Here is a 14,216-nt window from a genome sequence, read left to right on the forward strand (position 1 = left end):
ACGTATTAAATGTTTATGCAGAATGCACTATACCCGAACCTGAATGTTTCTCTAGAAACCCTGTCAATTTCTGTGTCCCCCCCTTCCCAGCCAGTTCACTCAGACAACTGAAATACCTGCCACATGCAGAAACAAAGACAGCGACAGCAGTTTATTTGAAAGGAACAAGGCCAACAGACTCAGGTGGCTGTGACTGTGGAAGGCAATGTGTGCCTTCAGCTGATTTGGGAAACCTGTGTGTCACCCGTGCCTGATTTTACCTTCACAAATTCACTGCTCAAACCTTCTGCAACACCTGTGACTGGAGCTGTTGTCAAGGCTTTATTGCAGGAATAGCTTTCTGAAACCTCGTACGGTTTCAGGCCGTCATCCTACCCTGGCAAACAACACAAAATATCCTTTGAGACCAGGCTGGCTTTTGGCAGGCACAGCTGCTGCCAACAATGAGCATGAGCACTTGTGCAGGACCCTCTCCATTCTGCACTGGGATGTGGACCAGGAAAGCCAGTGCAGGGCAGGACATGGTCCTTGGCTGCAGCCTGTGCTGGGTGATTCAGCTGTGGCTCTTTCTTCCTGCAGAAGGATATTACTTTGGCCTCTTGTGTGAAAGGGAAGTGTGTGTTCACCTGACTGGAAGCACCTGTGTAAGTCCTTGCTACTTTCAACACTTTTCCATCTTTATGAGTGAAAAACAAAAAAAAGAAAAAAGGATATTTCTTAAGTTGCTCCCTCAAGAACAAGGCTGCAGGAAAAACCTGTGTGTCTGAAAGAATGTGCTTTGTGCTGGGTACCCATCTGCAGTGATGGCCCTCTACACTGGAACAGGTTGCTCAGCTACAAACCCAGAAGTTAAATAGTAAAACACATCTAGAAAACATGACAGGTGTCACTTTTGTTTATTCCTCACGTTGGAGGACTGGGTGTTTGAGTCCTATAGCATATGCTTTCTCCTTACTGAAATATTTTGGAATAATTAGTTTCCACGGATCTGTGTATTATTTCTGAGTGCTGCAAAAACTTGCCATTCACAGGTTATATTTTGGGGGGTTAAGGATTTTTTGGTTTTTTGTGTAGTTTTGTTGCTGTTGTTGCTTATTTTTGTTTTGGTTTTTTGGAGTTTCTGGTTTTAGTGGTAGGAGGGTTTGGGGGGACTAGGTAGAGTCTTTGATGTTTTTCTCAGCAGAGACTGAAGTTATTCAAATGATGCACTGTGACTTTACCTCAAATCAAACTAATAAAATACATTTTATTACACAAATACACCTGACAAAAATCCAAAGTCAATAAAATCAGTCATAAATTATGTGAAAGGTTTCAGCTACCCTCCTCCTATCCTACAGGCTTGTTATCTCAGGTTTTCACAGCTCCTTTCATAAGTTGCTGTCGTGGTGAAGAATGACTGTATGCCTGAGATTACCAGAGGATTGTGGATTTACATTGGTCCACTGAACTTCTAAAATGTATGAGTCATCCATATTTATTAATTAATACTGTGTAGGAGTACTATTGGATTCAGAGGAAAGCCAGTGGATGTTCTGATATAAACCTTTCATGTAAAAAAAAACATATCCCATAGGGCTAAATTTGTTCCTCAGATGGTTAAAATACAGCAGGGGCAAATTTTGAGTAGGGTTTTCAAAAGTGGTCAACCTTTGGTCTTCCTTTGAACTCAAGCAGTGCTCTGAAATTAAATATTGTTTTGCAGCTCATTGCATTTTGAATGCAGTTAAGGCAGTGTTTAGGTTTTTAAAAATCCTACCTTTATCCTACAAGGAGTTTGACTGCCCATCTGCAGAGTTGCTGTGTTCATGGCATTACCTGACCTTTTGATCCCAGGGAAATCTTACTATGTCAGCATGGCAAGGGAGGCTCCTGTTTGTTCTGATAAGAACCAAGAGTGGCCATGTGAGACTTTGAGGTGCTGAAATAAATATTCCCCACACTGATGGGATTTTCAGCTCATGCTAGGAGCTACTTGGCTCAAGGGATTACACACTGAGCTGCAAGCAGGCATTCAGGTTTTGGTTCCACTCTGACATTAACGAGTAGGAGTATAAGCAGCTGAGGAACCTCAGGAGGTCAGGAAAGAAGTTACTACCTCCAGCTGCTCTTCACCTCTTTGTGCTCTCTGACTTCCTACCATCCTTTCAGATCTTCCAGCAAAACTACTAATGTAATCATTTCTTTGACTATTTCAGTTAATAAATACCCCACTCTGAGTTCAAGAGGTAGTTTTGGGTTGGGATTTTTATTTGTTTGTTTGTTTATTTATTTATTACCTGCCTGAAAGGGCCTGATGTGTTGTGGAGCTCTGCAGGCAGATCTGAGGGGGAGCAGATGTCCAGTGGAGGTGGCAAATAGTCCCCAGCAGGGCCCTTCTGCCCACTGGATAACTCTTGTTCTTTGGTCAGGCCAGCCCCCCCAGGTTTTTGCATGCATAAACTGGTGTAAAGATATTTTCTAACCTGTGAGGAGTATGTGAGGCAGGAGTATGTAATAGTCCTTCTGGTGTGTCAGGTACAGTCTGTCCTGTGAATCCCCAGTTATGCAGATCAGCTAATTTCCGTATTAGGCAGAGCAGCTGCTGTCTATACACTGGAACATCAAACAGATATTTTTGGACAAAATCCCTTCTAAAAATTGCTAGAAAAACTGGCCCTGCAGCCACTGTGAGCTTTTGTATGGAGTAATGAAGGTGCTTGTGTATAATTTCATGTTCAATAATGGGAGACCATGACATGCTCATTGCTGTTGGGCTTGCTTTCAGCAGGGGTAGCAACTTGAGGTGGTTTCTCTGAGGCTGATCAGGATGTTCAGCCACTAAGGGCTTCTCTGTGCAAGGTTGGGAAGTGAGTTCTGTTCAGTGGTTGAGTAAAGCAGAGGGTTGTATGAGGATAGCACGCTGAATAAGGGCAGGAGAGGTTATATAGCCATATGGAAAACTGATAAGGCATTCTAAATGCCGTGTCTGTTTTCAGGTAATGGTATCTAAGTTATTTACTTTGATTGAATAATTGCATTAAATATGAGTATTAAAACTATTGAGGTGTATAATGTGAATAATGGTGCAAAATCGGTTACATGGCTTTAACAAGTATAAACCTCACGGTAGAAAATTGCCATCCCAGCATGGCCAGGTTTTAAGCAGCATTTTGCCTTATAAAATAGAAGTTAGCAGCTGACTAGTCTAAAGCTCTGAGTCAGAAGGCTGACCATTATAATTTAGACCCTTTTAGCACATGAGAAGGTAAACACTAGGAGGTAAATTGATAGTTTACCAAATCCACATTTATATTTAGGGAGAGGGAAGTTGTTTTATTCCATTTTGCTCTAGAAACAGCTTCTACTCTGGATAGAAGATCACTTGTCATTACTGTAGCTCGATTTCTGTTTTCTATTTAAACCATGATCCAGAAAAATTACTGACCCCTGAATTTACTTCTCAGGGGAAAGTGAAAATTATTATTTTCTCATCACAGTGCTGAGAAAGCAATTAATATTTCACTGAAACATCTCAGTTCAAGGTTCTTGGAATATTATTCCAAAAGTCAAGTTCATTTTTTATTCAGCTCAATCTGTCATGCCTTAAGCCTGATTCAGCAAGGTAAAACTATAAATGTGTTATATCCATCATCATTCACACACTTAAAATTTGCAAACATCTAAGATTTTAACAGCTTGACCTGTGCTAGTCAGTCAAAATATTGCTTATGCTGTGTGTATTGTATGTATATGTATATATCAATTTATACTTATAGACATAATTTTTTTGCCAAGATCAGGGACTAACGTGGAAGGAGAATGATATCTGGCAGTGTGGTATTATGCTGAATCGCAGTTAATGACAGTGGAATGTATTTTCTAATCTGAAATCTTGGGCATTGCAATCAAAGCCACGCCACTGAAATATGTTTTGCTGCAATGACTACAGCAGAGTGTGTTGCTTTGCAACCCCTGCTGTAAACCACAAACCTCTGATTCCCCTTACTGGCAAGTAGGGTCTCTGCTGAGATACAAATAGACTTCAGAGAGCTGTAGCTAGACAACTGGATGAGCAATGTCAGGGATTTCATTCTTAAGAAATGTTTTGGACATATCCACCTGAAATGGATCATTCAAAAAAAAAAGAGACAAAACCACTAGGCTTTAATTATTTGTTTCATTTTCAGTTTCTCCTATTGATAACACTGGCACAGGGCATTTTGCAGGAACTGATGACCAGCTGTCATTGGCAACATTTAGCTTTTTATGGACAGTGAGCTCCTTACAGTAATCCATCTTGCAAGACTGACTAGTAAGTTATTGCTTAAATAGACAGATTTGTTAGTATGTAGATGTTCCATCAGAAATAATAGCAGCTATTCTTTTTGCCAGCCACATCAAGAGATAGACCTCAAATTGATCATTTTATCATGGTCAGCATTTTCAAACTCACCTTTTAGCACCAAATTAAACATAGTCTGAATTTCAGAGATCCAAAGCACTTAAAATTTATGAAGTTGCGATACCAATGAGTACTCAGCAGATTTTCAGAAACCGTACTCAAAACATTTTATTCTTTGTACAAAATGGACTTCTACAATAGGAAAGAATACTGAAAATTTGGTGTAGCATTGTTTGCATTTACATTGATATTCTCTTTAATTTCAAGCTCATGAATCATATTGTTAGATACTAATACCTTTCCACAAATAAAGGTAGATGATTACCTACCAGCTACATGACATTTTCTTTTTTATAACTTTATTTTTGTTACAGATCTTTAGGAAAATATGTATACAGTATGAGATGCATCATCTACATAATTCACATTGCAGACTACTATGAAAATTCCAGTGGATAGTTATGTACATTAATGGATTTGCCAGAAATTACTCCCTTTTGCACAAACCTACAGAACAGGAGTAAGGCTATCACAATAAGCCATTGCTTCTGAGATGGGTGCAGACCCACTAGATTTGCTTTCACATTCAATTTTTTCATATGTTGTCCGCTAGTATGGTTTTATTTTACAGAGAAATAACCATTTATTTACTTCCTACAGTCTGCAGTAATATTGTATTACTAAAAAGATACTGTGCAAGAGCATCAGAACACACATCTCTGAAGAGGATTTATTTATTTATTAGTTGGAAAAAAATCTTGACTGGAAATTTGTATTGGGGACTGCAAGAAATGCACTGAAGCACACAAGACAGTACAAAAGTGGATTTGTTTATGTAATTTTTCAAGAAAGCAAAGCAGATAAACAATAAAATCATGAAAGTGTATTATTAAGAGAAAAATACAGATGCAGAAAAGAAACAACTTTGGCTAGTTGCCAAAGTTAAAGATGTGCAATTACTCATTGTTATATAAGACACAGACACATTCCTGATTTTGTTGTTTACTCTGTTAAAATTAGTACCGATGTCCCAGCTTGGAATGGCTCTGGTATTTAAAGGGTTTTTCTTTGTCAAAGAAACTTTTCTCTCAAAAAGTTGCATGAAAGGTGTCAGATCACACTTCTCAAACCATGAAAAGCAATAACCCAAACAAGAAGACTGCATTACTTCTGAATTGCATACTTTTAGAAATTCCCCGTACTCTGGGCGTCAGGTTTTCTGGGTGTCTGAGCAGAGGTGAAGAGCCCATGCAGTTAATGATGACTGCCAAGAGGAAGAAGCTGTAAAGACCTCGTTGAGGCTTTCTGGCCTCAGATGCCTCTGTCATCCCACTCAGATGTGCTGTGAGGAGCTGGCTGCTTGAGCTTCATTAGGATCGCAGGACTGTGGGGTGGCTTGTGATAGCAGGGGCCCCAGGAGCCTCTAGCCCAGCTCTGCTCAAAGGGTGAGCAGTGAGGCTGGACCAGGTTCCTGCTGTTGAGTCATTCTTCAGGCAGCTCTAGGAATATGTGGTTCTCCATCATATGAAAGAAATTAGGTCAGGGGAAGCTGTGAGGACCTGTGGGATCTACCAATTGCAACACTTCTCAACTTTTCTTTGAATTCACTCTTGATGCTAGACTTTCTATTACTTGATTTAGCTTCGCTATCTAAAAGTCGTGCTATTGCCATGCAAACATCTACTGCGTTCTGCCTAAGTGCCTGTGATAGGAACTACAGCTCTCAGCCAAAACAAACTGCAGGATCAAACCCATTATTAAACCCATTTATTTTCCTGAAAAGCCTTTGTTCAGTAGAAACTGCTAGAGGGAAAAGGTCTGAAACTCTTGTTGTTGCAGGTACTCTCACTCTTGTTGACACACTCTCGAAGGCAGAATACTTCTGCCTGTGTAGATGCATGGGGGTAAAAGATGAAGTATTCTTCTCATCCTAAGTCTGTTATGGCAAAGGAGGATATGTTCACAAAGGGTGCACACATCAGAGCTGTTGCCCTTGCTCCAAGCTGGCAAGCTCAAATCTGATCATCCATTGGAAGAATCTACCCAGAGCAGTCTGCAGGATGGCTGTCCAAGATGAGCCTGGGATCAAGTTCAAATTTTAAAAGATTACAGCTAGCCTATTTAAGTAACAATGTTAAAGAAATTCAATGAGAATTTCATCCCTCCTTTCAGAATTTTTATTTGCTTTTGTCCTAGCCAATTTGCACTCTGAATTGGTTCTCCTGGCACAGTTATTTCTTACAGCAAAACCTAGTGTTATGTCATGTATTTCACAGCTCTAGTTCTTCAGAGCTTGGCTAATTCCATGATTTGGAGGGTGTGCTGTCTTTCTGTAAGATCATGCTTTCTCTGAATGAGCAGGCAAACTCCCGAAGTCTGCACACAGCCTGGAGCCCTTTGTTCGCACCTAATGTCTCCATTCAGAAAAACTTTTAGACACATTAAGCACAAGATTAGTGTGAAATGGGTATTTAACAGCCTTGTCAAACTAGAGAAAGGTCTTTTGGCTTCAACATCGTTGAGATTTCACCCTGGGAAAAAACCTGTATATAGGATACTGCAAATTATATTGCACCCTCTGCCAGTCCCCCACCTCACAGGAAGAGAGTGTTTACAACTGCTTCACTGGAGCTGGTGGAATGCAGGGAGGCATTCCAGGTGGACTGAAAATAATGATGTTAAAGTGGGCAAACGGGGCTATCTGCTTTAAAAATTGGGACCTTAACTGCTCATATTCTGACCTAAGAATGCCATCGGCTTAAGGTAAGAGAGCAGCTTCAAAACTCCAGGGCAAAAGACAGCATTTTCTGCTGATCTGCTTAATGTAGGATGATTTGACCTTGAAACTTCTAGAACAAGAAAATAAAATACAGTGTAAATCAATTGCTCAGTCACTAAATTAGCAAAACAGCTGCATGATTCTGGCAATGTCAGGTTGCATCAATAAAGTACTTTCACCTCTATCTCACAGAAATCAGATAGTGATCTGTCTCATTATTAAAATGTTAAAGCTATAAAAGAAATAGTGAAACCAATATTATACCTACACAGCTCAGTAAAAATGCCAAAAGGCTATTTTCTGTAATGAAATATGGTACGTCATCTAGGCACGGTGGGCAAAAACCATAACAAATGGGGCTAAATCAAGCAAACCTTCACTACAAGGTGCCTATGGTGATATTCAAAATATAAGTTTGGTGCCTAATGTGCAATTTAAGTTCATCCATCCATTCAAGTAATAAAAAGAGTCCTGCTTACACTCTCAGGACCTATCTGATAGACTTCACACCTGTAAAATGTGCCTGCACACCAGTAGCATGCAAACAAGAGCTGAAATACACATGAAGATATAGCATGCCAAGGGAAGCTATGTCATCTGGAGGTGAGACAGAGTTAACTCAGTGTAATGACTCTTATGGCATTGTTGATTCATGTCATACTGGATCACAGCACAAGTTTTACTCTGACAGAGATCCACTGGTCATCTATTCTCCAAACACATGTATCCTAGCAAAAATGTTTATTTAGGTGCCTGCAGATCTCATACCAAATGTGTTTAGACATGGTCCTGCTGGCCAAAGAGTATAAGACTACTTTCATACATTCACTGCTTTTTATTCTACAGATTAGAGTTTTGCCATGCTGAAATATTCTATTATATTTGGCTCTTGAAGACTTTCTGAAGTCAGGTCTGGAGGTGTAAATTATTAGGTTGCCATCCATAATGCAAGGACTGCAAAAACTCTAAAAGGAATGCCTTTCCATTTATTAAAGGTGCTTCTCTAAATGCCTTAAATAGTGAAATCCCAAACTGCCAGTCAGAAGTAAGTGTGACCAGAGCACATCATTCCCTGCAGTGTGCACATCACAAAGTGAGGCCATGGTAATCAGAGGGTAGTGTGGTACATTAGACTCGGTACCATGGCCGGAAGAGGCTCACATGGTAGTTGTAATCTAGCATGATGTTATGGCTGGGGACAATGTTATTTAGAAAATCTCCAGTGAAAGTGTTGTTTTCACAAAGTGCACTAAGATTCTGCTGTTAAATCATTAGAAAAGCATGACTGAGTTTTAATTTAATTTCATTTCATTTCGTTTCATTTCATATGCACTCTTATTTATGTCTGGTTTTCTGAAGAGACTACAGTAGCATTATTTAGTACAAGTTTTTTCCTGAAATTAGACAAGTGGATCCTTGTTTTGAAAATACCTTTTCTTTTCCTCCACAAAAGTTACTTTTATGGAAGTCATTGCTTCATTGACAGTGGGTTTTCTTGCAGTCATCACAGTTTCTCACATCATAAAATCAGTGTCAGGATTTCTAAGTACCATTTTCCTGTGTTGAATACTTTTAAACCTGTCTGATTAGTTCTACCCAAATGGAGAAGAAGGATGAGATTTACTATATTCAACATCTCCATCAATCAGGAAGAACCACCTCACTTGCAGATATTTTTCCCATAAAATGTTTACATTACCTTAAACTTTCTAAGTCACACTTCAGATCAAGAATTCCCCTCTTATTACTTATTTTTATTCACATAGCTTAAAACTTCAATTAATCAGGTAAGAATTAACATATGAAATTACTGACTTTTGAAATACCCTGACTGGTGAAGGTTGCTTTTTATCAGTAAAACAAGGCACTGAAACTACATCCTGAAAATACTGTTCTTCCAGGTCTATTTAATTCCAGTTTGTTGAGTCCTTGATAATTTTTCAGCTGTGAAATAATATCTGTAGTGTAACCTTAATGAAATGCTTTTTTGTTTGATTTCATTTACTGTTTTAGCTCCCGAAGTGTTCCAGGCTTTTATGGATGGAGGTCCAGGATACTCATACCCAGTAGACTGGTGGTCTCTAGGAATTACAGCATATGAATTACTGAGGGGTTGGGTAAGAATGATGGAGTTTGTTGTTATCTGACAAAAGTCTCAAGTTTGCAGTGCCACTGAGTGCACTCTTCAGGATAAAATTTGAGGTCCAGGTCAGGAATGCTGTCCTGATTCTTTTCCAGCTGAAAACACTCTTGGGAAAGTTTCACCCCACACTCAAATACATTATGAAAATTTGCCTCAGTTTGGCTAAGGAAAAGCCTTATGTTAAATGGCTTCTTTATAATGCTGAATTGCAAACAATGGTGTTCTTTTTCAAATAGGAGTTACTTCAGACTCTATTTTATCTTTGATTGTCTTGGCTAATACCATAAGAGACTTAATGCAATATCCTAAGATGCTTGGCCCAGCTATAGAAAATGCTTATCTGCCAGTGCATTTGTTTCTTATCTAATCAATTATGTGAATAAGCTTAATGAAAAATCTTCCTGAGCATGGTCAAATATCACAGAAGATAATGGAAAATTCTTTTCCATTTTGGTTCTAAGGATTTCAGTCAGTTGCTTAAATATTTACTATTCCCCATGGAAAACACTAATTTAGATACTATTTCAGATGACATAGCTAAAGTAGCTGTTTGAAGGTTTTAAAATTATTTTTCATTCCTGTTTTGGAAAGAGGATTTTATTGCATTGCAGTATGCTTTTTTAAAAGGGAAGGAGTATTTTTTATATTATGACACTAACACAGTTCTGCTACCTTGTCTTGCCAGACAATCCGTCCCACAAAGATCTCACAATTTCATGTAGGATGACAGAAAAAGGAAAATAGAAATAAAGAATAATTGTTATTCCCTCTTTTTGGTGGAAGACTTAATTTGAGAGTGTCTGCATATTGTTGCTTCAGCATTTAATTTTTCAAAGGCCTAAAATTTGGCCAATCTGTTTTGTATTTTCACAGAAATAGAAAAAGTTATGCTCCTGACAAAGATCTCTCCCATGCAAAGACTGTTTCAGCTCTCAAAGCAGAGGAATATTAAATACCTTTCTTAACAAAAACAACAAACCAACAATTATTATCAATTTTTCTCTACCATAATTCTCAAACCTCAGGCAGTTTTTAGGCTGACATTCTTTCTGGAATGGAGAAGTTAAAGTCTGGCAGTGATAAGGATAATACATCCTCAATCCTAGTCAGAGACGGTAGTTCTAGCTGCACTTTCGGTAAATTTAGAGAACATCCTGATGGTTTTATAACAACCCTTTCACCACTGAGTGTCTCCAAGAAAGGAGCACAATGAATGATTGTTAATGAAAGCTGAACTCCCAAGACTAATCACAAAAGATCACTTTAATGTGTCAAATTCACTTTAATAAATGAAAAATTACGTAGACTAATATCCATTTGCCAAGATCCATACAGTCTTTCCTGACTAAGTCAATCTGGCTACAAACAAAGCAAAGTTGAGACTGAATCAATTTTTTTGTTTGTTTTTTTTTTTAATAAAAACATTGCCATCTGTACCTGCTCAAGTCAACCAAGTCAGCTGCTTGTTTTCTCCTGAAGAGCAGCTCTTGGCTGCTGAGCAAGCCAGAGGATGGCTTGGCAGCCCACACCACTGTATGGATAAGGAAAAGGTGAATATTTTCTAAATTTTTCTAGTCTAGACAAGGCCTAAACTGACAAGTGATGACAAGAGAAGTAGCAGTGGGTTGAGGAAATGTGCTTAACCCGAGGCACGTTGCTGTCTCAACAGCAGCGAGCTCCGAAGCCCCATCTGCGGCAGCAGCGCCGTGCAGATGGCCGCGAAGGTGCACTTTGCACACACAAGGCTGCGAGCTAAAGCTGCAGGCACGCAGCCCCTGCTCCTCCAGGCTCCCACAGCTCTCTGTCCCACAGCAAGGAAACAGCCCCACTGCCACCCAGAACATGGGTGGGCGCTTGGAGCCGCCCCCCCGCGCCAGCAGCAGCAGCCCTGGGCAGAGAGGAGGCTGTGGCACAGGGCAGAGCCACAGGACACAGGGCTGTCTGCAGCTGGAGCCTGCTGCCTGCTGCTGCATGGGAAAGGCAGCAGGCAAGCAAGGAAGGAGCATTAGAAATAAGGAACATCACAAATTTGATTTTCCACCTCGGAGCTGTGCATAGCGTATGATGCTGACAATCTGAATTCAAGAGGTGATAAGTAAAAGTAAAATGAGTAAAAATGAGTTGTTTGTCATTGAGCTGAAAATTTTTGGTTTTATTTGCCTCTACTGTTCAGGGTGCTCAAGGCATTCCAGCCACTCTCATGTCTGGCTTCTTAGTGCTGGGCAGCTAAAACAATGCTGTGCTGGAAATGAGGCTGTAGCTACAGGAGCAGGTTGTGTCCAGTACAGAGCTGTCTGCACCATTTTTTGGTTATCCACAGCAGAGCTAACATTTCTCACTAGTTTTTCTCCTTTAATTTTTCTCCTTACCCAACTGCTAATAAAATACCTAGCAAGAAAAAAGCAAATTCATACAGCCTTGCATCAGACATCGATCTTTTCACCAAGTCCATGAAATTAAATCGTAATTAAACTGCCTGTTGCAAACTGCCACGTGACAGTCTGCTACTGAGCTATAGACAACTGCTAAAATGCTACAATAAATGTATATACCATGAATTCAGTAGAGACAAAGAGAAGGAATGAGATAGTAGGTGGGATTCCCAGATTCTGACTTTCACTGCAATGTGACCAATTTACAACAAACTTTGATAAAAAACCATGAACAAAAGCAAACCAGATTTTTTTTTTTCTTTTTTCACAAAATAGAACTGAAGGGATAGGACACTCAAGTGGATTGAATAGCTGAAAAGCAGGGGAGATAGAGGTACGAAGAGCCTCAAAAGACCAAACTTATAATGGCCATTTATGGTTTGAATTAACTAATAACAATATTTAAAATCTCTGCAAATCTCAAAAAATCAAGAGGGCAGAATGCTAATAGTCTTGAAAATAAGGTAAACTTCAGAGATTTTCCTGCGAGGAAAAAGGCATGGACAGAAATATCCTTAACAGAAAAACTTTTCATGATTCACAATTCCTTATAGTTGCTATTTTTAGAGTTAACTGCCATTTTCAACAATTGGTGTACATTCTGCCTCAATGATCCTATTGACCACATTTTTATATCAAGTTAAGTCAGCAGTAGGTTACTTCTAGGTGACAGAAAGCATGTCAAGGCTTCATTTTTAATAACTGTTTTATGGCAACATTGCCACAGGTAGGGAAAAGCATGACAGACTATTTCTAATGACAATTTTGAAACTGATTCAAGAAAATTACGTATTTAGAGCAGACATTTAGGTCCTGTTGAATTCATATGGACATGGTATAGCTAAATGACAACAGGCTAACTTAATGTGAATCAAAGCAAAAAGATTTAAGCCCTCCTTGAACTTATTTTTAGAACACCCCAGTGCCTTGGAATGGACTTGGTTTCATACATATGTTAAAAGTTAAATATGTGCATCAATCTTCCCAGAATAAGAATATGTCCTGGGTCTTTATGAAGAGCGACTCCAAGTCCTTAACAGATTAGATAACTAACACCTAGAAATATTCTTAAATTATAATGTTTTACCAGTACATACTAGCAAAAGTCACGGCATGATTCAGTTCTTAGTCAAGATAATGAGTGTCTGCCCTTTGCTGTTCAGGATATGGATTAATAGGTAACTCTATTTTGTTTATGAATTACGATGCATTAATTTGCACACTGCTGCTAGGATGGCATTTAGCTGCAGATCTCATATCACATATTTATCACCTGCTGGGTACAACTTAATTCACAAACAATCCACTCTCTGTCCTTGTTTATAAAAATACACTATAATTATAACAACTTGCTTCAAACATACAAGTATGCGCACAGAAAATGACAAGAATATAAATTTATATGTATTACCTTTGTTTCCAAATTCTGCATTTTATAAAAGATAAATCAGAGCAAACTTCATGAACAAAGCACTGCAAAGCCCGGGGCTTTTCTTCATCTGTAGAAGAATTTAGGCACTGCAAACACATGACAGCAGATCCATATAATGAGTAAATTTTGGATTTTAAACAAGGGCAAAGGAGAAGGATTGGGAGTCTTCTTTTTTACTGTGATTCTGACACAGACTTTTGTAAGCATTTTTTAGTTTCTTTATCTACTACTCAGTAAAATCAGGATGACAAAGCTCCTTTCAGCCACCTCTTTTTGATTTAGTCTGTTTAGGTTACCAGAACTGACCACTGGTACTACAACCAAAAAATAGTAAGTAATCCACATTTCACATAGAATGTCCTAGGTTCAAAATTATTTATTCATCTCATTTGAACTGATACTTCCTTTCATGAGAGAAAAATTTGCAAAGGAAATGCATCTATGAGTAATTATATTTATTACAACCAAAGAAAAGCATACATGCAAAGGATTAGACTCAAAATTGTTATAAGATGTTTTTGTGGTTTTGGTATTTCCAAGATAAACAATACTGAGCTCAGGAAAACGTGAATAGTCTGCACTCTTTTATCCATTCTTGCTGACTTGATTTTGTTTTAACTTTATCCCAGAGGCCCTATGAAATTCATTCAGCCACCCCCATTGATGAGATACTCAACATGTTCAAGATAGAAAGAGTTCACTACTCATCTGCATGGTGCAAGGGCATGATAGCACTACTGAAAAAGGTAAGAAAGCACAAATACCTTTTGTCCTCTGTTCTCTTCTCTTCCAGAAGCCCCTCCAATACTGGAAAAGGCATTAGACAAGCACACACATTAGGTAGTCGACATTTCAAGGATGAGAGAGCAGGCCTTATTTCTAGGCTGAGTGTGAGTGGTGCAGTATTCTTAGGTGCTTTATTCTTAGGCTTGGATTCAGGCTTTTCATGGCTTCAGAGAAGTAAAAATTTAATATTTCTTTTATTTTGGAACTGATTCACAAGTGATAGTAAAAGTTTGGGGATCAGTAATTCCTCCTCTGTGCCC

General features: G+C 38.9%; 1 protein-coding gene across 1 annotated transcript in view; it reads left to right on the forward strand.

The window, feature by feature from the left end:
* The window catches only part of STK32B (serine/threonine kinase 32B), a 134,127-nt gene that overhangs the window by 93,388 nt on the left and 26,523 nt on the right, over window positions 1-14,216 (forward strand). Inside the window, exons 6-7 of the mRNA XM_017727628.1 lie at window positions 9,177-9,280; window positions 13,800-13,916. Coding sequence (XP_017583117.1) covers window positions 9,177-9,280; window positions 13,800-13,916 — 221 coding nt within the window. The remainder of the gene's footprint in view (window positions 1-9,176; window positions 9,281-13,799; window positions 13,917-14,216) is intronic.

This window comes from Corvus brachyrhynchos, unplaced genomic scaffold (genome assembly GCF_000691975.1).
Source record: "Corvus brachyrhynchos isolate BGI_N302 unplaced genomic scaffold, ASM69197v1 scaffold80, whole genome shotgun sequence".
Classification (NCBI taxonomy): domain Eukaryota; kingdom Metazoa; phylum Chordata; class Aves; order Passeriformes; family Corvidae; genus Corvus; species Corvus brachyrhynchos.